General features: G+C 49.5%; 1 protein-coding gene across 3 annotated transcripts in view; it reads left to right on the forward strand.

The window, feature by feature from the left end:
- Window positions 1–22434, forward strand: part of TEX11 (testis expressed 11) — a 213286-nt gene that overhangs the window by 74106 nt on the left and 116746 nt on the right. For 2 of the 3 annotated variants that reach the window (XM_075917648.2, XM_075917646.2), the window contains exons 9-11: window positions 1366–1451; window positions 7937–7994; window positions 19561–19656. In XM_075917648.2, the coding sequence (XP_075773763.1) occupies window positions 1366–1451; window positions 7937–7994; window positions 19561–19656 (240 nt within the window). The remainder of the gene's footprint in view (window positions 1–1365; window positions 1452–7936; window positions 7995–19560; window positions 19657–22434) is intronic. The other variant, XM_075917649.2, reaches the window with a different exon arrangement.

Genomic DNA, 22434 nt, shown 5'->3' on the forward strand with positions numbered 1-22434 from the left:
TACTGTGTAGTGAGCAATCGGGTGGCATCGTGTCTCGGTACCTGATGAGTGTCTTCTGTTGTACATTACTATTTGGGTTGCTGAAGATTATTGAAGTGGCTTGGACCAATTTCCTGATGTGTTTCAATAGGAAGGGACTGAATTTCTTAAACAGTGGAGAAGCCAATGCTTTCTCAGTCAGCAGCACTAATAAATCCCACTGTGGCTTGGTTGGCAAGAAATCAGTGTGGAAGAAGCAGGGACTGACAGTAGGTGGCACTGGTTTAAAAACCCACAATATTTTCCACAGATGCCATCTCACTTGTCAGACAATTGGGGTCATTGGTGCTCACTGGGCCAGTGTCACTGGAGGCCTGGTTTTCACCTGCAGTATTATGTTCTGTGTCAGAAGGGCACTGACTTGGATTTATAGATTCTTCAGGGTCCTCACTAACTCTGCCAAGGAGGCATCAGCTTTTGTGTGGTTCATTCCTGTAGCTGAACTATGTCTTGTCTTTTTTGGGCTGTTCAAACTGTCACAGATCAGAGTGTGTGTGGGCAGTTATGCCTAGTGATCTGACTAATGATGATTAGGTCTTGTGCTTGGAGTCAGTGTCAGAGGCCAGGAGCAGCACTGCAGCTCACAGCTGGAACTAGGAAACAGGAGTCAGAACCAGAGTAGGGAATTGAACAGAGGTGAAGCAAGTCTAGGAAAAAGGTATAGGATCACAGCTGCAGGCACAAGTGTTGACACACCAGCAACTTGTTGCTGCTGTTGAGCTTTAATGCAGAGCTGTGGAGATCTTGAAGCCAGTTGGGTGGACTAGCCAGGCAGGTCATAGTGCTGCAGCCTGTTGGCGAATCTAGCTAGCCTCAGGCTCAGCTGAGGTGTATCATGTTTTTGACACTTTTATACAGAGGAGCTGATGAAGCAGCAGTATTCTGAAATATCAAACACTGGAAGAACCTTTTCCTCCAAACTGTACAGTGCAATAGTTCCTGCTTTGTGATGTTTTTATTCACTCCTCAGTGTTTAGCTCCCAAGTGTTTCCTCCTCTATTCTAATTTCCCCATTTTTAGTTCTTCCTCTTAAGTACTCTGTCGTATTTATTGATGGAATTGGGCTGCAACATATTCTTGAACAGATCTATTGTTATGTGTGATGTTGAAGGATTTTCTTATTAATGCTGCTTTAGTTTCCCATAGAAAAACAGCTCAGCAAATTTAATCAGATTATTTACCCCTCCTATAAAAGTAGTTCTGATAGTGATGGGTGTAGCTTTGATATAAAAAGTATTGTAAGCATGTCTGAGACTGAGCTGCTTTAGATTGCAAAAAGTTGCTACGAGAACCTAACAGTAAAAGCACTTTTTTAAAAAATTGCAGACCTGTTATCTATCAATCCTCTGCTATAACTTTGGAGTGGAAACATATGAACAGAAGAGGTATGAACAGAGCTCCTTCTGGCTCAGGTAATGTTAAAGGGAAAACAAAATAGAAAGTATTTTTTTCTGAGAAAATAGCAAACAAATACGGCTGAACGACTAGAAAAAAGCGAAAGTTTTTAGCTTTTATTGAAAAACTAGCCAATAACCTGTCATACAACGGGATTTTTCGGGACTCTCCTCCATGTCCGTCTCTCTCTCTGCTCCTCCCCTCCTCCTCCTGCCTCCCCCCTCTCTCTCTCAGCTCTCCTCCACCTCCTGCCTCTCTCTCTGTTTCTGTTTCTCTTCTCCCCCTTCTGCCTTTCACTCTCCCTTTCTCTTCTCCTCCCCATCCTGTCTCTCATTCAGCTGGGCCCCTCCCCCTGGCCATGTACATCACCACCCCACCCTCTTCCCCTCCTGCCATGGTTCTCGGCTGAGTTCTGCACCGCTTAGCTGAGCCGCCGCGGGGGAGTAAGCGGAACAAGCAGCCGTTTGCGCTCCCCCGCGGCGGCCCGGCTAAGCGGTGCAGAACGCAGCTGAGTGCCACGGCGGGAAGCGAAGGGGGGAGGGGCCATGTACGTCACCGCCCCGCCCCCTTCCCCTCCCGCCATGGCGCCGGCTGAGAGCTGCGTGCTTAGTCGGGCCGCCGTGGGGAACCCAAATGGCCGCTTGCTCCCCCGTGGCGGTCCAGCTGAGCAGAACAGCACTCAGCCAAGCGCCACGTGAGCATTGAAAGACACAAGCGAATGGGCTGGCTGGAACAGACAAGTACAGGGTGTCGGCATTTCTAGCCTCCGGGAAGGAGGTGACAGGTGACAGGAGTGCTGGGGCATTTTGGAAGTGCTGGCTGCTTAGCCTTTTGGGCAGAACCTGAGAGGTGCTGACTGGCTCACACTGGCCATGTTTGGGTCTGGTGCCTTGGCTTAAAGCTAATCCTTGTATTCATGCCTGTCAATGTGAAATAAAATATTTGCATATCTTTGCATATATATTTGCATGCATATGCAACCACACTTAAGTTGCAGCCCTCGGCATGTGCTGTGAGTATCATTATGGCCCCTTGGGCTTCCAAAATTGAGTAGCCCTGCTCTAGACAGTACTTGGCCCTGCTGTGAGGCAGGGGACTAGATTAGATGATGAGGTCCCTTCCAGTTGTAGTGTTCTATGATTCTATGAACCTCTTTAGAGCCAATATATAATGATACGCTGCATGGAATGAAAGATTCCAGAGCAACCCTTAGATCACTTTGTATACACAATCCAGCACTTAGAAGACAACAGTTCAGGTATCATTCTTATCCCAGACACCCTCAGTATACCCATAGTTACCCTAGACAGGAAAAACAGCAACAACATTGTAATACAGGGCCAGATTCAGGGTGGGGGGGCTAGCCGGGCAGCTTCCCAAGGTGCCAGCCTATGGGGGGGTTGCCTGATAGCAGCTACAAGGGGTGCCGTGCGCCTGGGCACACGGCGCCTCTTAGAGCTGCTATCAGGCACTGTGCCCCCGGGGCTGGGGGCCGTGCGGTGCCCTTTAGAGCTGCAATCGGGCACTGCGCACCCGATTGCAGCTGTAAGGTGCGCAGCGCGCCGGGGGCAGGGCTGCACATGCGCCGTGAGCCCGGGGGCGGAGCCATGCATGCATTGCATTCCTGCTGCCCGGGGCGCAGGAATGGCTCGAGCCAGCCCTGTTGTAATAGAAATAGGTCCCAACAACAACACCCACCTTCTAGTAACACCAAACAAGCATAGCAGCCCAGCAAGCAATTTGAACAGGTTGATGGCTGAGAAAAGTTCTCCCCTATTCCAACGTCGCCGTCATCTCACAAGTTTTTCCAGCCCCACCATCTTCCATTCTAGAAAAATTGGCAAAAAATAACATTGGCTAGATGGGTTCTCCAAATAAATAAGTATGGATAACTTTTCTCTTCATGTCTATATCCCTTTCCCATTCCACTACCTTCTCATTCTTCGGAGACCACTCTCAAAAGCCACTTCTCCAACAGGAAGTGGAACATCTATATTTAGGAGCAATCGAGACAGTTCCTCAGGACTTTATGGGTAAGAGTTTTTATTCCCATTACTTCCTGAGGGAGAAGTCAGGCTGATAGTGGCCCATTCTAGATTTAAGAGCACTGAACAAATTCATAAGAAAACAGAAGTTTAAGATGGTGACACTTGCTGTCATCCCAGCGTTGGAACAGGGTGACTGGTTTTGGTCCCTCCACTTGCAAGATGCATATTTTCACATTTCTGTCCACTCGGCTCATAGAGGTTTTCTTTGATTCATTTTAGGTTCCCAATACTACCAATACAAGGTCCTACCATTTAGCCTTTCCACTGCTCCAAGATTGTTTTTGAAAGTGCTAGCCATAGTTACTGCATACCTAAGGAAACAAAATGTCATCATATTCCCTTACCTGGCCAACAGCCTTCTCAAAGTGCACGCTGAACTCGAACATTCGTCCTCAGGCATGTCTTCCAATCCCTTTGTCTACAAATGAACCAAAATCAACGTTGCTCTCCACACAGAAAATTCAGTTTGTAAGAGCCTACCTAGATTGTACGCAAGCCATTGTCTTGCTCCCCACAAAGTGCTTTCAGAAGATAGAGCAGCTTATTCAAAACTTGAAGTCTGCCTGCAAAGTAACAGCTCATGACTGCCTGCAGCTCCTGGGCCACGTGGCCACGTGCAGTTCTGTTGTGAACAATGCACACCTGTACATCAGGTATCTATAAGGTTGGCTCAGATATGTGTACAAATCCAACGTTCACCCCCATCAAAATCCCTTTTGCTCCCTCTGATAGTAAAACAATCTCTCCACTGATGGACAATTCCATAGAACCTATGCTTGTGAGTCCCATTTCCCCCACCAGAACTGTGCATTTCCATGACAACAGCTGCATCCCTCATGCTTGAAGACGTCACCAACACCACATGGCTCAGGGTCCACTACAGAAAGAAATTGTCACACGAATGTTCTGGAACTTTGAGCACTCAGGAAAAACAGCCATCCGGCCTGGTCTCTAAAGTCAAGCCTTTTTCCCAGTCCGCGAGGCTGGATTACAGGGTTTTTTGGGGAGGTAGGGGGACCTGGGCCCTTCCACTCCACTGGGTCCCAGCCCAGGGCCCTATTGACAGTGAAAGTATCCACTGCCTGGTGGGCGGGGATGTCTGCCAGAACACGCCAACCTCTCGGAGGTCCTTCCTCTGCCCTGGGCTACTTCCTACCTCTTCCCCGACAGGCTACGTCCCGGGGCTGGTAGTTAGTGTTGCGGCTCCTAGGTGGTTGTATCAGCAGGCCTAGCTTCTGAGGCGGCCGTGCTGGCAGGCCTGCCTTCAGGGATAGCTGGGACAGCCCAGGACCTCTTCCCTGCGCTCCTGCCCCCTAACTGCCTGCCTTCCTTGGCTTTTATCTCAGGCCTCACTCTGGAGCATGCCCAGCAGGGCTGTGGGGGCGGGGTCCGCTCCGCCCCGCCCCCGGGGCCAGGTGAACGCCTTTAGCTGCAGTGCGAGGCAGTGTTGCCCCGTGAGAATGCAGTAAGATATGCATGTGATTGATTCCTTTCTTTTATTGTCAACAGTCATGTCAGGCTGTATTCCGACAATGACGCGGCGATATTTTATATAAATCGTCAGGGTGGGGCCCCACCACATGCCCTATGTATGGAGTCCATGATGCTTTGGAATTGGTGCCTAAGGAATGGTATAAAAATTACTGCTTTCCGTCATCCAGGCACTCAGTATTACGGCTGACACACTCAGCAAGGCTGTCCCCACTGATCACGAGTGGCACATCAATCCAGACTTTCTATCATGGATTTTTCACCTGTGGGGTCACCCCACCATATCACCACTTAATTCAACAAAAAGTACCAACCCTTTTGTCCCATATTGGGCATGGGGAAGGGCTCTATGGCCATGCTAACCTTGGTAGCCATTCCTCACAAGGATGTTCTGCTCAACTCCAATACCATTGCCTCACATCCCGGATCTCCTCTTCCCACATGCTATACCTCAAAGTGGCATATAACTTTGTAGTTTCTTGATGTGGAGCACTCACGGAGACCCCTCCCTCCCTCCTCCTTTCTCTCTCGGAGGTTGCTTTGAGATGTGTGTCCCCATGGGTGTTCCACTACCCTTCCTTCCTCCCCTATACTTCGGAGCTTTGACCTCTCCAGGGGGTCTTTCTCTGAGGTAGAGAAGGAACCAAGGGGAGGGAGGGACTTGCGCATGTGTGACTCCTACATAGTAGGGGCATGCAGCTACAGGTATGTGTATGTGCGGCCCCAGGGACACTGCTCTGAAGACTTCGATTCTCAGTGCAGCAGTGGCACACTGACCTGATATGGAGCAACCATGTGGACATTCATCTCGAGGAACGTCAGTAACCTCCTCTTCCCCCACTGCCTCTGACTGGACCAGCTCCCCAGGAAAACCCAAGACTGGCCAGGCCAGGGTGCTGGCCAAGAGGAAACAATCCCTATATATGCAAAAACCCTGCATAGTACTGGCACGAGAAAGCATCTCTGCCTTTCCGCTAAGCCTATTCATGTGATTTCCAGCCTATTCATGCCTCAAAAATTATTCTCCCTAGCCCGCTTGCCCTGGTCTCTGGCATGGGAAAGGCAGTCAAGAAGGAGCCTGGAGGTGGAGTGTGGGTGTGGCCTGGTAGTCTTAGGTAGCCCCAAGCCTAAAATATCTGCTACCATGCTGCCTGAGACTTCTGCCAAGGAATGGAGTTACGGTGCTGGGGCTTCCCTTGCCCACCCCGCCAGCCTGCCCATCTTCTGCTGCTGTTGAATATGGAGTGGAGTCAGGATGCAGGGGCTCCCCTCACCCACCCAATGCTTTTGCCAGAGAGTGAAGCGGAGTTGGGGCATGGAGGCTTCTCCTGCCCTATGCACATGGTGCTGCTGGGGAGTGAGGTTGGGTGGAGGCTCACCCCGCCTCCCCTTGACACTTGCTGGTGAGAGGTGCCCATTTTTCTGGGGCCTCCCCCAGTTGTGTGGTGCTCCTTGGTGTGGGCCCTGTGGGCCAAGTGGCTAATCTATCACAGCCCACAGAAGTAATTTATTTTTACATCCCTAAAGCTGTATTTTTACTCACCTGTCATTTGCTTTTTAGCTTCAGTTTTATGGAATTACCCACAAGCATTTACCTCAGAGGCCTTTTATACTCTGGTCTAATTTTTAGAACTGGTAAATCAAGACTCCTATGTCCTGTTTCTGGCTCTGCTACTGATTTGATATGGCCTTGAATGCCAGTCTCTTATCTTCTGTATTATTAAGGGCTTGTCTAAACATGATACATTATAGTGGCACAGCTGCAGTTCTTTCTTTAGCCTAGTAATATCTACACTAGGGCTGTGTCTAGACTGGCAAGTTTTTCCGCAAAATTGCTCTTGCGGAAAAACTTGCCAGCTGTCTACACTGGCCGCTTGAATTTCCGCAAGAACACTGACGATCTCATGTAAGAAATCAGTGCTTCTTGTGGAAATACTATGATGCTCCCGTTCGGGCAAAAGTCCTTTTGCTCAAAAGCTTTTGCGCAAAAGGGCCAGTGTAGACAGCTCAGATTTGTTTTGTGCAAAAAAGCCCCGATCGTGAAAATGGGGATCGGGGCTTTTTTGCGCAAAAGCGTGTCTAGATTGGCACGGATGCTTTTCAGCAAAAAGTGCTTTTGCGGAAAAGCGTCTGTGCCAATCTAGCCGCTCTTTTCCGCAAATGCTTTTAATGGAAAACTTTTCCGTTAAAAGCATTTGCGGAAAATCATGCCAGTCTAGACGTAGCCTAGTTGTTAGGTCAGCTTAACTGCTCGGAGTTACTGATTTTTCACACTCCTGAATGATGTATCTGGGTTGACCTAACATGTTAGTAAAGACCGGGCCTAACTTCCCTTATCTGTAAAGCAGGGATAATAATACTGTTATTCTGAGAGGTGTTCGTTTGTGCCTGAGGTGTAAGTGCATCTTGTTAACAGAAGTATCAGAATGTGTTAATTAGAAGACCCTCATCTAAGACATAATGGAGTTGGGAACCCATCTAGGAGCTTGGACTAAGTGGGCGGAGGGGTTTTTCTCAGCAAGGTGTGTGTGAGGGAAGGCACAGCAAACACAAACTGTGAACACACAGCATAGAGAGGCAGAGGTATAAAGCAAGAAAACCAAGCTGTAGCCTGTGAGTACAGCATGACCTGAGAAAAACCAGAGAGAGCTTTTTGGATCATTGGCTAAAAAGACTTTGGAGCACAAGCTGAGAAATTTATCCTTTTGTTGTTGGCTTTTCCTGTGTTAGGAGAAGCAGGACTTTTGTACAGTCTTTGTAAATAAACAAGATTATAGCAAATAAAATATCAGACTGCATCTATTTCTGCTTGCAACTGGAACATCTCCGGGGCCCAAAAATGTGATCAGTCACTCTGATCAAATGGGAAATTTAAGTCTGAAGTTACTGCATAGCCCAGAAGACTGAGTTTTTCTCAGGCCTTTTAGCTCATATAATTCTGATTTTTTCCTTTTAAATTTTAGCCAGAGCTATGAGATTGGGAAGATGGATAAAAAGTATTCTACTGGGCAAGAAATGCAGGTAAGAAATAAGCATACAGAAACTTTGAATTACTCACAGACTAATAGCAGGATTTTGTTAGTGCCAGTTCTGCACTGCGGTCCCCATTGCCACTCTGGCACTGTTGGACTTCACTTCTCACAGCTGTGCCAGTGGTTATCCATCCTGATTTTTAGCACTTTCTGCTATTTTAGTCCTGCAGGATAGTAGCATAGGGCAAATAATTCTGCACTACATACTAGACAGAGTCTGAGAATGAGGTCATTGCTATGTGTGTCCTTAAATTAATGGAGATTGCCTATCTCCTAGAACTGGAAAGGACCTTGAAAGATCATTGAGTCCAGCCCCCTGCCTTCACAGCAGGACCAAGTACCATCCCTGACAAATTTTTACCCCAAATCCCTTAATGGCATCTGCAAGGATTGAACTTACAACCTGGGGTTTAGCAGCCCAATGCTCAAACCACTGAGCTATTCCCTCCTCCAGTTATATTTTAACTGAGATTTTCATGAGATAAAAAGCTAGTCCATGATTGCTCTGTTCAAACTAGTGTATTTGCAAAAGAATTACATTATAACCCATAGACTCTGTCTTGACTCAAAAAAGTGGTCAAGTTAGGTTGGTTTTACTAAATGTGTTTCTTAAGTCTGACCTAAACTTGATCTTTATCTTAGTAAATGTATTTTAAATTTGATCACCTAAAGTGTGCTAAAGGTCACCCTGCATCTACAGAAGGAAAAATGTTAAGTTTAGGTCTGTTTAAGACTGGTGTTAGGCAAGTACAGTCTGTTTCCTTGCCCAAGACCCTACACTTTATTAATCACACTGACTGTCTGGACAGCATGTTCTACCTGAGAGGCATCCTGAAGCTGCAGGCTGCACATGTAGGTCGTGGCCTCTCCTGCCTGACAGGCTCCCCAGCCCATGGGAGAAGAGAAGGAGGCTGCCGTGGGTGCTAGTGGTGAGGGAGGCCTGCCGCCCCCAACCACGCTGCCAGCCCAGGATCTCTTCACTCCGCTGAAGGAGCAGCTGCCACAGCCCCATGTGGGCATAGCTGGAGCCCCAGGCCTGATGTGTGGCTGCCGTTGGCCTGTACCACAGTGTCCTATTCGAACTAGCCCCTGCAAATTATCATGCTGGCTCTTGTCAGGCTTAGCTAGCAAGTTTACTAAGCCTGACATAAACTAAACCGATTTACTATGTCAAGACAAATCTTCAGATGGGATGAGAATACAATTGTTATGATGATAGTGCCTTGCAGTCCCAGTCAAGGAACAACACATTGTGCTTGCTACTATACTTCTAGTAACAGAAAAGACAAGTCCCAGTGTGCTTATAGTGAATATTATCCACAGCTTATATTTCCATCTCCTTTATTTCCATTCCTTTGTGCAATATTTAAGTGTTGTTTTTGATTATTTCTGTAAGCAGAATCTGAATGAAGTCTCCCCTGACAGATAGTTGCATGGGGTCAGACTTCAGGAGCAAACTCTGTTTACATGAACACACCTACTCTGCCAAGATATTCAACAGAGAGAGCGGTGTTGCTCAAAATAATTAACTTTAGCTGGCAGGGGTGGCAGGTTTATATAATTTTTGGTGGTGCCCAGAATGGGTCTAGTTCCCCCAGCCCTCCGCCTGCCCACCCGCCCTGTAAGACGATATATTTTTATTAAATAATGTAAAAATGGACTGGAAACCGTAAGCATTTAACAGTTTCCCTTTATTGCACAATAGCACTATCGTAAGAAAAAATTATTTAACTAAGAATATCAATGTTATTAATACTCTTTTGAATATGGAACGAACCCATTGTAGATTCCATTGTGCATCAAATATATTATATTTTGTTGTACCTGTTGTGACAAAGTGGGAATGTTCTTCATGTTTTCTCTGATGGACACATGACCAGAAGTAAAGTCCCCTCTCTAAGCACTTTTCCCACCATCCTCCTACCAATAGGGATTATTTTGGCCCCCACCAAACCCCCCTCATGCAACTATCCTGTAATTGCATTAACCCAATGTGTGTGACATTACCTCGGGGGGGGGGGGGGGGGGAGGAGAGGCTGGGGGAAGTGTTCCCTCTCAGAGTTTCCTCCCATGAGCAGAATGAATTTTGTGTTGTGCACCAGTACTGAGTTCATGTGGCTTGTTTGGATGTGCCACTGTGGCACCCAAGTTATTAATAAATATCTTATAAACCTCTACCCTTTCCCTCTGCTGCCATGTCTCTCCCCCTTGCTCCATCAGCTCCCCTGGTGCCTGCTGCCCCCTAACCCCTCATCCTCCTCTGCTGTCCTGACTCGGACTCCTGCCCTTCTCACTGCCCTCAGACTTCCTGAGACCTGCCCCCCTCCACCAGCCCTTCTCTCCCCCCTGTGCCCACTCCTCCAGTAGCCCCACTCTGATCATGTGAGCTACTCCTCCTCATCCCCTCTCCTAAAACCTCCCTCTGCACACCTGCCCTGCCTCTCTCCTCTGGTGCTGGTCCCTCCCCTGCAGGTGTCTGTCCTTCTGCTTCACCCCCAGAATCCTCTGGCACCTGCACCTTACCTTACCCCTGCACCCTCCTGGTGCCCCCCTTCCCTCACTGCCTCTGCCCCCTTTGCCCTTTCCCCCCCCCCCAATGCCCACCCCCTCACCACCCTCTGCCCCCTGTTCCCCTCTTGCGCCTGTGCCCTCACACATGACTTGCTCCATTCTGGCCTTCTTCATGCCCACCCCTTCTTTCAAGCCTTCTCCCAGCACCTCCCCCTCCCCTCTCTAGCCCCCAATGCCCTTACCCTCTCCTCTCTCAGCACCACCCTGTCCTCCCTCCCACTGACACCTCCCCTCCTGCCCTTTTCCTCAGTCTCCACTTGGCCGCCTGGCATTGGTCTCTCCTCCACCCTGTCCCTTGGTACCTTCCTCTTCTCCTGACCTGCCCCCCTCCCCTCAGCACAAGCCCCTTCCTCTCCCACTCCTTCCCCCTATTTTTCCCTCTCCCCACTTCACCTCTTCCTTCCCCACCTTCTTCCTTCCAGTTTGCAGCGCTGGAGTCTGTGATTGGGCCCCAGCTGCTTCCGTGGCTCCAGACCACTTGCCGGGCCAGAAGCTGGGCTGGGCGGTTTTAAAGTCCCGGGCCGTGACGTCACGCCATGCCTGGGCGTCTCTCTTCTCAGCTGTTGCACAGCATTTCAGTTCGCCACGTATGCACAGCTTTCATTCCGGCAGGGATGCTCCGGGGCCGGGGGGGACGCTCTGGGGCGGGGGGGGGAGGGGGCCCAGCAGGCAGGGGCTGGGGCCCGCTCCAGGCAGGGCCATGGGAGAGACCCAGCTCCAAAGAGACCCAGCTCCAAATATTGGTGGAGCAGGGCCCCCGGCTCTGAATATTCCTGGAGCATGGGCACCACAAGCCCAGATAACTCACCGCCTATGTTGGCTGGTGTTGGGCTACTGACTGCAAGGGCAGTGAAATGTTATCAATGTTGTTGTCTTAATTGCATGAATAAAGGGGAGCAGAATTGTGCTTAACCTGTCCCAAATGAAGTTGTCCCCTTCAGCTAAAAGGATTTTGTTAACCTACAAGCTCGAATGCCAGACCCCTTTGAAAGTAAATGTACTAAAGTGATTTTTAGTCCAACACCAGCCAGAGTTAATCACTTTGAGCAGCACTGCTCTGTCAGCAATATATCTTGGCAGAGTGGATATGTTCCTGTAAATACAGTTGAATGATGTCCCTGTGGGTGCTCCACTGTTGGTGTCGGGCTTGTCTCGGTGCTGGAAATTGGAGTCTTTTTCTAGCTGTATCTAGTTGGGCTGTGCATGTGCGGGAGGGGCGCATGCTGTTCGTACCTTTGGAGTTCGTGCATGCGGCCTGACTCCTCTTAGTTCCTTCGTTACTGCCCTCAGTCGCAGATGGAGCTCAATACCTCTCCTCCTCTTCAGTTCTCTGTAGATAGGGTTTAGGTTATAATTAGTTTTAAAAAATAACTTTCATCACTTTAGTTCGTAATAGTTTAAATTTTTTTTTCTGGTTTTATTGTTGTAAATAGCTACTGCACAGCTCCAGAGGGACAGTATACCACCAGCTTCGCAGGCGGTGGGCCCTTGGGCTTGTGCTTCATTTAAAAAAAAAATTATATATTATATGTTATATATTATAACATAAAGAAGCAAGAGCAAACGCATGATAAATAGCAGTGGCCAACGCAGTCTTCTTCTTCGGGTAGTCCCCATGGGTGCTCCACGTCTGGTGTCGGGCTGGTCCCGGCGCCACGAATTGGAGCTTGCCAGAGCTGTGTTCGGCCGGACCGCGCATGCTCGAGCCGGTTTCGCGCCTTTCATGTGCCGCGCGCGGTCCGGCGCCCGCCAGTTTCCTCTAATCCGCCCCTGGTCACGGACGGAGCTCTCCTTCCTCTCCTCAGGTTTCCTGAGGGAAAGTTCAAAATGATTTAAACTTCTGTTCGTTTTCACTACATTTTCAGTTCATTAGTGTGTTCCTGATTTTAGTTAATACCTTTATAGAGTTATCAGCTGTTTATACTTATATTTGAAGGTTTCAGCTGTCTCCGCTGCGCAGCTCTCAGAGCCGCGGCTCTGGTTTAAAAAAAAAAAAAAAAGAGAGAAGAGGCAGCATAATGATAGCAAAAGAAACAGTTACCATTTGTATATAGTTATATTGTTGCCTTCTACAGATGTTTTCCTGTTTCAACTTCTAGTTAAAAAAAAAAAAGTATACAAGTAAGAAGAGTTACATTGTTACCCGGCTAGCTCTGCTTGAGCTAAGTTCAGTAGTTCTCGGACCCTTTATGCAAACATAGTTACAATTCCTAAAGGAGAGAGGAAGGGGCAGTCGACCCCCTTCAGACAGCCGGTATTCCGGGCTCCCCCGGCTTCAAAAAGTGCACTATGTGCAGGGACTCAATGCCTGTCTCTGACGGACATTCGGCTTGTGTCCGCTGCCTTGGGGAGGCACATATCCCCCAAAAATGTAGTCACTGTGCCAAGCTCACGACGAGAGCCCGCAAGGAGCGGGAAAGACGGCTAAAGGAGATCCTCTTTGATAAGGCTCTCCTACCTTCCAGCGCTCCAGGCTCCTCGGCTTCGGACCCGACCGCAAGAAAGCGGAGGGCTCCCTCCCCGGCTATGTCTTCCCCTAAGAGGAAGAAAGCCTCTCCTGCTCGTTCCCTGCAGATTGCCCCGCAGCAGCGGGTGAGCGCAGGTGATAAGCCGGGCACTTCAACTTCAAAGACAGCCCGTGCAGCCACTTCAAAGAAGTCAGCCAGCACTTCCCGGCTCGGACTGCCCCCGGCACCGCAGACGGCAGGGGGGCCCCTTAAAGAGACAGCCTGCCCCGCACCGACGGTGCCTGCCTCTTTGAATGCAGTGCACACCTCCCCTCACAGGGAGCTGTCTTCAGCAGCCTCGGCACCCACGGTACCCAGCACTGAACAAATGACTCCGTCAGCACAGCCACCTGGCCCTCCAAGCTTGCAGCCTGCAATCCCTGAGCAGCTAGAATAGTGATAGAAATGTAGCCGTGTTAGTCTGGGGTAGTTGAAGCAAAATGCAGGACAATGTAGCACTTTAAAGACTAACAAGATGGTTTATTAGATGATGAGCTTTCGTGGGCCAGACCCACTTCCTCAGATCAAATAGTGGAAGAAAGTAGTCACAACCATATATACCAAAGGATACAATTAAAAAAAAAGAACAAATATGAAAAGGACAAATCATTGCAGAACAGGAGGGGGATGCGGGGGGGGGAGGGGGGGAAGGAAGGAAGGTAAGTGTCTGTGAATTGATGATGTTAGAGGTAGGGAGAGTGGGATGTTTGTGAGTTAATGGTATTAGAGGTGATAATTGGGGAAACTGTCTTGGTAATGGGTGAGATAGTTCAAATGTTTGTTAAGTCCTTGTTGGAAAGTGTCGAATTTTAACATGAATGACAGTTCAGAGGATTCCCTTTCAAGTGCAGATGTAAAAGGTCTTTGTAGCAGAATGCAGGTGGTTAAGTCATTGAGAGAGTGTCCTTTCTGGTTAAAATGGCAAGAAACTGTTTTCTCTTTGTGATCTTGTCTGATATCTGTTTTGTGGGCATTAATCCTTTGGCGAAGTGTCTGAGATGTTTGTCCAATGTACATAGCAGACGGACACTTTCGGCACATGATAGCATAGCTAGAAGCAGCTTCTACTAGTGCAGCACCAAGGATGGACATCCGTGAAATTTCCCTCTCCCCCTCCCCGGTGCCCCCTCCGGAGCCATCGCCTCACCCCTCCATGTCTGCACACCATGCAGCGGGGCGTAAGGAGCATCATAGGCAAAGCTTATCCTCTCGCCACCATCACTATAGGGAGCGTAGCTGCTCACATTATAGATATTCCAGATCTCGATCCCCGTCAAGGCGATTCCACTCCCCAAATCGCACGCCACACGGCACTTACTATGTCAGGCATGGCACCGTGGGATCCTCTAGATGTTCATCACCAGCAGCCTCTGATCGTCATTCCATGCATTACTATAGATCCTATTATTATGGGTCACCCCATCACAGTCGCTCCCGATCTCGCCGCAGATCACCTTGCTCCTGTCGATCAATCAGCCCGCGCTCGATGCATTCTGAACCTCGGAATCAATCTCCACCCCGACCTACGTTACCACCACTCTCCCCCCCTCATCCACAATCAGACATGGAAGAGGGCCAGCTCTCCGAAACGGAACCGGATATGTCTCCTAGTGTTCGCTCTTCCACGCTCGCGCTGGGAGAAGGGGTAACCTTGACCGAGACATCACTCCCAGATGATCTTAAAGAGTTCCAAGACCTCTTTAAACGAGTGGCGCAATCTCAGGAGGTACAACTCATGGAGGCTGAGGTGAAACAGCATAAGCTGTTTAAGAACTTACATCCTAAACATCAATGGAAGATCACCCTCCCTATAGACGAGGCTATCATGGAGGTAGCTGAGGAGATTTGGCAGACGCCAACATCTATACCACCTACGAATAAAAGGGTGGACAAAAAATATTTCGTCCCCTCCAAAGGCCTAGACTTTCTTTTCAATCACCCACAGCCTAATTCTTTAATAGTGGACGCTGTCTGCCACAACGCTAAGACGCCCCATTTTAAGACCTCCCTCCCGGATAAGGACTCTAAAAAATTGGACTTATTCGGCCGTAAGATATATTCTTCCACAACATTACTTCTCCGAATCACCAACTACGCGGCCCTCCTATCAAACCACAACTTTGATAACTATTCAAAGCTTCCGGAGCTGATGCAACACCTTCCCGACAGCAAGAGACCTCTTTTAAAGGCTGTTGTCCAGGAGGGGTATACCGCGTGTAGAACATCACTTCAAATCGCCACAGAAGTAGCGGATACGGCTGCACGAGCCATGGCAATGGGCATCGCCATGCGGAGAACCTCCTGGCTCCTGTCAGCGGGAGCCTCTCGAGAATTGCAGTCCAAGGTTGAAGATCTGCCGTTTGATCGACAGAAGCTGTTTGCCTCCACGACCGATGAGATTCTACATTCGGGAAAGGACTCTCGTACCACCCTCCGAACCTTGGGCATGTACACCCCTCCGTTCAAGCGTAAACGATACTACCCCTTTCAAAGGAGGTACGACTATTCATCCTTCAAAAAGCAACAACGCGGACCTGACCAGTCCAGATTTAGACAGCGCCCACAGCGCAAGCGCCAGCAACAGAATCGAGCATCTGCTCGACCGGCTTCTAAGCAGCACGTTTGACTCCCATGTCAAGGACTCGAACAAGTCTCTCGTTGTCATCACACAGAAGCCTGCAAACAACCTCTTCCATCATCGGCTGAGGCCATACCGTCATCAATGGGCCAGCATTACCTCGGACCGATGGGTCCTGGAAGTGATATCATCAGGACTCACGATTCCCTTTACCTCAGTTCCCCCGAGGACCTCACCCACCCCGTCCCTTTCCAGGGACCCATCTCACGGGGTCGCTCTTCAGCACGAGGTCTACCACCTTCTACAGATTGGGGCCATAGAACGAGTACCCGTGGAGTTCCGGGGGAAAGGCTTCTACTCCAAGTATTTCCTAGTCCCCAAGAAGTCCGGAGGGTGGAGGCCTATCCTCGACTTGAGAGGCCTCAATCGCTACATTCGAAAGCAGCGCTTCAAGATGACCACGCTGGCCAAGATCATACCGGCGCTAAACAAGGGAGACTGGTTCGCAGTCCTAGATTTACAGGACGCATACTTTCATATCACAATGCACATAGCGCACAGACGTTTTCTTCGGTTTGTAGTGGGAGACAAGCACTTCCAATACAGGGTGCTCCCTTTCGGCCTGGTATCGGCCCCGAGAGTGTTCTCAAAGACAGTAGCGGTGGTGGCCACCCATCTACGCAAAACAGGGGTCTCAATTTTCCCGTATCTCGACGACTGCCTCATCAAGGGTCACGCAGTCGGAGACACATTACATGGTAGCCGCGACGCGGGATCTATTCGACTCCCTCGGCCTCATTGTAAACATGCAAAAATCGCGTCTGCAACCGACACAAACTCTAACCTTCATAGGAGCCCGACTCGACTCTCTCTCAGAGCGAGCTCATCTTCCGGTCGAGCGCTTCCAAGTCATAAAGGACTTAATAGGCACAGTCTTACAAGCTCCAACACTCCCAGTACGGGTATATTTGCAGCTCCTAGGCCATATGGCAGCCACTACGATCATCGTGCGGCATGCAAGGTTGCATTTGCGGTGCCTGCAACATTGGTTAAGCATGGTGTACAACCCCGTCAGACACAACACCTGAAAACTCGTGGCTCCACCCGTACATGTAAAGAAGTCCCTCCGTTGGTGGGTCAACCCCAACAACATGTTGTCAGGAGTCCCCTTCCATGTGACACAGCCGTCAAAAGAGATAACAACAGACGCTTCTCTCGTGGGATGGGGTGCTCACATCGGCACGGAAACAGCTCAGGGCCGCTGGTCCGCATCGGAGCGGATGTTACATATCAACCTTCTCGAGTTGCGGGCAGTGTTCCATGCCTGCAGACAGTTCAGGACGCATATAAGAGGCACGACAACCAGAATTCTCACCGACAACATCGTCACGATGTATTACGTGAACAGACAAGGAGGCGCCCGGTCCCGGTCCCTCTGCATGGAGGCAGTCCGCTTATGGACGTGGTGCATTCGAAACGACATCACTATAGTCGCATCATACTTACCCGGTGCGGATGCATTGAGCAGGTACTTCCATCACGATCACGAGTGGGAAATCAGTACGGATGTCCTCCTACCTCTCTTCCGTCGCTGGGGCCGTCCGATGATAGATCTCTTCGCCACTCGGGCCAACAGGAAACGTGCAGCATACTGTTCCAGAGCAGGAGCAGGCACCAGTTCCTTGGGAGATGCCTTTCTCCGACACTGGGGAACATCACTGTTATATGCATTCCCCCCTGTTGTGATCATTCCGAGTGTGCTCGAGAAGATCCTCATGGACAAGGCGAGAGTCTTACTCATAGCTCCGGCCTGGCCCAGACAGCCATGGTACTCAACTCTCCTGCAGCTGTCCACGCGACCACCATACCGCTTCCCACATCGACCGGACCTCCTGACGCAGCAGAACGGTGCCCTTCTGCATCCGAAGTTGAACACTCTGCATCTAACTGCATGGATGATAGATGGTTCAGCGCGTCCGAGAGTCTTTGCTCGGACCAGGTGAAAAGGGTATTGCTGCATAGCAGGAAAGACTCTACCAGGAAGACCTACCTGTCCAAATGGTCTAGGTTCACACGTTGGTGTGCTCCAAAGGGCTTAAACCCTTTTCTCTCACTACTGCATGTCCTCTTGGACTATATCCTTCAGTTACAGGTTGCCGGGCTCTCCATATCATCACTCAGAGTCCATGTAGCAGCAATTGCGGCCTTTCACAGCCCGGTGGAGGGCAGGTCGGTCTTTTCTCACCCCATGGTCACAAGATTTCTCAAAGGCCTCACTAACCTTAATCCACCTCGCAGGCCCCCACCACCCGCATGGAGCCTAGACCTTGTGTTGGACACCCTGACGCGTCCTCCCTTTGAACCGTTGGCGACGGTACCCTGGCCTATACTGGCAATGAATGTACTCTTCCTCTTGGCCATAACATCAGCGCGTAGGGTCAGCGAGCTGGCAGCATTAATGGCATCGCCTCCCTATACAGTATTTAGTAAGGAATCTGTAACATTGAGATCTCATCCGGCTTTCCTACCTAAGGTCTGCACAGAATTTCATATTAATGAGCCGATCGTTTTGCCATGCTTCCATCCAAAGCCTCACATCTCTCAGCAGGACGCACTCCTGCATACCCTGGACGTCCGTCGGGCATTGGCATTCTATATTGATAGAACCCGCAACATCCGGAAAACAGATCGCCTTATTATTTCAACGTCAGGCCGCTTTAAGGGCCAACCCCTCTCGGCCCAGCGTATTTCGAAACTCATCGTCTCCTGCATTACCACCTGTTACACAATTCGCGACAAGCCGCTCCCATCGCAGCCAAGGGCCCACTCGACGCGAGCAGTGGCAACGTCAGCAGCATTCGTTAGGGGAGTCCCCTTACGCAACATCTGCAGGGCAGCCACTTGGTCCTCCAATACCACATTTTCAAGGCACTATGCAATCACGCAGCGGCTAGCTTACGATTCAGCGGTGGCTCTAGCAGTACTCCCTAGCCACCAAAATTGTTATTCCGCAGCCCACGTCTAACTCAGATTACTGCTCCGGAGTCACCAGACGTGGAGCACCCACGGGGACTACCCGAAGAAGAAAAAGAAGTTACTCACTTCCGTGCAGTAACGATGGTTCTTCGAGGTGTGTTCCCGTGGGTGCTCCACGACCCGCCCTCCTCCCCGCTACGGAATCTCCTCTCTTTCTGTCTTGCAGAGGGGCGGTGAGAGGAAACTGGCGGGCGCCGGACCGCGCGCGGCACATGAAAGGCGCAAAACCGGCTCGAGCATGTGCGGTCCGGCCGAACACAGCTCTGGCAAGCTCCGATTCGTGGCGCCGGGACCAGCCCGACACCAGACGTGGAGCACCCACGGGGACACACCTCGAAGAACCATCGTTACTGCACGGAAGTGAGTAACTTCTTTTTTTCATCTGCGTGTAAGACCTAGCTGAACCCATCTACCACGGGGACATTACATGAAGAAGAATGGGAAGTTACTCACCTTGTGCAGTGACAATGGTTCTTTGAGATGTGTGTTCCCATGGGTGCACCATGACCCACCCTCCTTACCTCTTCTTTGGTTTGACACTCATTCAAGAGGGCATACATGTAGAAACTGAGGGGAATTGGGCCACGCACGTGAACTCCAAAGGCCCGAAAGGTAGGTGCCTCTTCTACGCATATGTGGCCCAACTAGATACTGCTAGAAAAAGACTCCGATCTGCAGTGCTGGGACGAGCCTGACAGCAACAGTGGAGCACCCATGGGGGGACACATCCCGAAGAATCGTCGGTACTGTACAAGGTGAGTAACTTCCCTTTTGCTCCTATAGCTAGTTATTGGGGAGAACTCATTCAGACCCTGCTTACGTTTCATTTGAGTTTAATTATTAATTTTGTCTTTTCATTCTAGGCTAAAGTGCTGCGGTTATTAGCCACTGTCTATCTGGAGTGGGATTGCAAACAGTACCAAGACAAAGCTCTCAGGGCTCTAACCCTGGCTAATGAGGTTCTAACTTACTGTGATGTCTAAGCAGAGTGGATTGATTTAAGTCACTAATTTTAATCATGATTTAAATCAGCAAGCAGGAAACCATGATCTAAATAATAGATGCTAATAATTTTGCATTTGTGTTTTAAAATTATTTTTCTAAGAAAAGGTTGGTTCTTCTTTGAGTGATGTCCCCATGGGTGCTCCACTATTAGTGACAGATTGTCCTGGTGCCACAAATCGGAGTTTTAAATAGCAGCTGTTGGTTGGGCCACACATGCGCAATAGGCGCCTCATGGCATTTGTGCCTTCGCACCTCATGTGCACAGTCCCACCCCTCCTCAGTTCCTCCTTTACCATCTCGGTGACCGATGGAACTTACTTCTTACCTCAGTGTTTGTTCTAGTCTGGACAGAAATAGTTGTTTATATTTTCCAGTTAGTTTTCTAGTCAGGTTTTTTTCTTCTCCCCAGTTGTTTCTGCAAAAAAAAAAAAAAAAAAAAAAAAGGTGGAGGGAAGGGGGAGAAAACAGAGACGTAAGATGTGGGCTTCCTCATCTCAGGACTTCTACCCCTTCCTCCAAGTTTATTTTCTCTGTTTAAAAAAAGAAGAAAGTAAAGGAGAGAAAAAAAAAAAAAGAAGCAGAAGACTGATTAGAAAATGTTTGCTTGAGCACCATGCTGGGATCTCTGGGGTTTAAGAAATGCTACACATCATGATCCCATGCTGCTTTCAAGTGGGCACTCCTCCTGCATCTGATGCTGGGGGGACACTCATGTCCCGTAGAAGTGTGACCACTGTTCCAGCTTCAAAGCCAGAGCAAGGAGGGATGGAGTTACAGCTCAGAATGCTCCTCTTCAGTAAGGTAGTCCATCCCTCAGAGCCCCAACAGCTGCCTCGAGCCCACTCTAAGTCTTCCAAGGTGCCCAGGATGTGGGCTGGCTTCCCATTGACAAAAGGATCAGCCAAGGAAAAAATGTTTCTCCAGTGAGATCCCTAGCAGTGATTCCATCTCCCCAAGTCAGCAGGGGAGGCAAACCTGTCACCTCTGGTATCACAGTGTTGCGTGCCTCCATGATGCCTACACTAAGTCCTGCCACTTGCAGTCTGTGGCATTGGTTTGTGCAGTGTTGGCACCCAGAGAGCCGTAGGAACCAGCAAAATCTTTGGCTCAGGTCAAAGTGCAGGAACTGGAGAAAAAGCTAGCAATGACCAAAGCATCAGCTAAGACGCTAGCACCAGCTGGGAGGTTGACTCCAACCAATGCACTGGCACTGGAACCGACATCTCTGGTGCCGGTGTCTATGCCGCCATCACTGGCACCTCTCCCTATGACACCAGCGGACAGAACCATGGTTCTGGAATGCTTGGCACCGAGCAATTCGGGTCACGGTGCTTTGGCGCCAACTGGGCAGGAAAAATCCCATTATCCCCGCACCATGGTAGGGAACCCTCATTGGCACTGTCTTCATCCTGAGGTTCCCCAGTTTTTCCTAGATCTCTGGTGCTCTCCCATGTATAGCGCATTTGAAGATGATGACCAGAAAAGTGTCTTCTTATCACAATACCCCTCTCCTACACAGTCACTTTCCACCTCTCGCAGGGACAGATCCTGACTAGCCCATCACCCACTGTGGTATGTGCACTGGCATTATCCTCCACCACACTATACTGTACATTGGCCACCATGGGATCCATGGATGTTTTAAAGACAACGCTCCACTGCCCCACTTACTCCGGTAAAGAGACCCCCTCCAACCTCACTTCCTCCCACCGAGGACTCAGAGGAAGAGGAGGGGCAAATCCAGGAGGAGGATCCTGATCCACAGAGTCTAGACACCTCTCCAGTTGATAACTCATCTTTTTCACTGGAAGAGATCCATTTCCAGTGGATGATTTAAAGAAATTTCAGGATCTCTTCAAAAGAGTGGCTGCTAGCCAGGAGGTTCCTCTCCAGAAAGTACAGGAGAAGCAACTCAGACTCCTGAAAATCCTCCAGCCTCCATTGCATGCAAAGATCATGCTACTTATCAATGAGGCTGTCACGTTACTGGATTTTGAGGGGAGCAGCCAGATCACTGATGCACCCATAGGTGGGGGTATTGGCCCAAAAATGGTATAAAAGGGGGCCATGTGGGGTGTTGACTAGAAGCTTACAGTCTGCTAATTCTATGTACGCTAGTAATGTGATTGTATAATGTCTGTGTGTGTAGTTAGGAATCTGTAATCTGTGTAGATACTGAATATTTCTCTGCATGTGGTTGAGCAGTGGGCAGAGCCCGGCCTATGGACATGCTAATCAGTGAGGCCCTGTGGGACAATGGGACTCGATGGGCCAAGGACACACCTAAAGAATGAGTGGTGACTCATACCTAAGGGCTACCAGCAGGGAACACAGGAATAAGCCAGGTGACCTGCTGTAGCCAAGAAGAGACCAGGAAGGAGGGATAAATAGGCCATGTGGTGGACTCCATCTTGCTCTTCAGCTCAGCACTTCATCCCAGAGGCAGCAGTGCAGGGATCGAAGAGCCAGGAAGAACTGTGGACCCATCCTGATTCTAGGATGTGCAACAAGGACTCTTAAGCCAGCAGCTGTAATATCTCTGCTAGAGCCTGCATCGAGAACTGGGAGATTCGATGCATGTAATGTACTATTCCTTTAACAACCTTACTCTCATGCTTTTCTTCCTTGTGGTAATAAACCTTTAGTTGTTAGATGCTAAAGGATTGGCCCAGCGTGATTTGTGGGTAAGGTCCAGAGGACAAATTGACCAGGATCTGTGGCTGGTTTCTTGG

The sequence above is a fragment of the Pelodiscus sinensis genome, chromosome 13 (genome assembly GCF_052426305.1).
Source record: "Pelodiscus sinensis isolate ZL-2025 chromosome 13, ASM5242630v1, whole genome shotgun sequence".
In the NCBI taxonomy this organism is placed as follows: Eukaryota; Metazoa; Chordata; order Testudines; family Trionychidae; genus Pelodiscus; species Pelodiscus sinensis.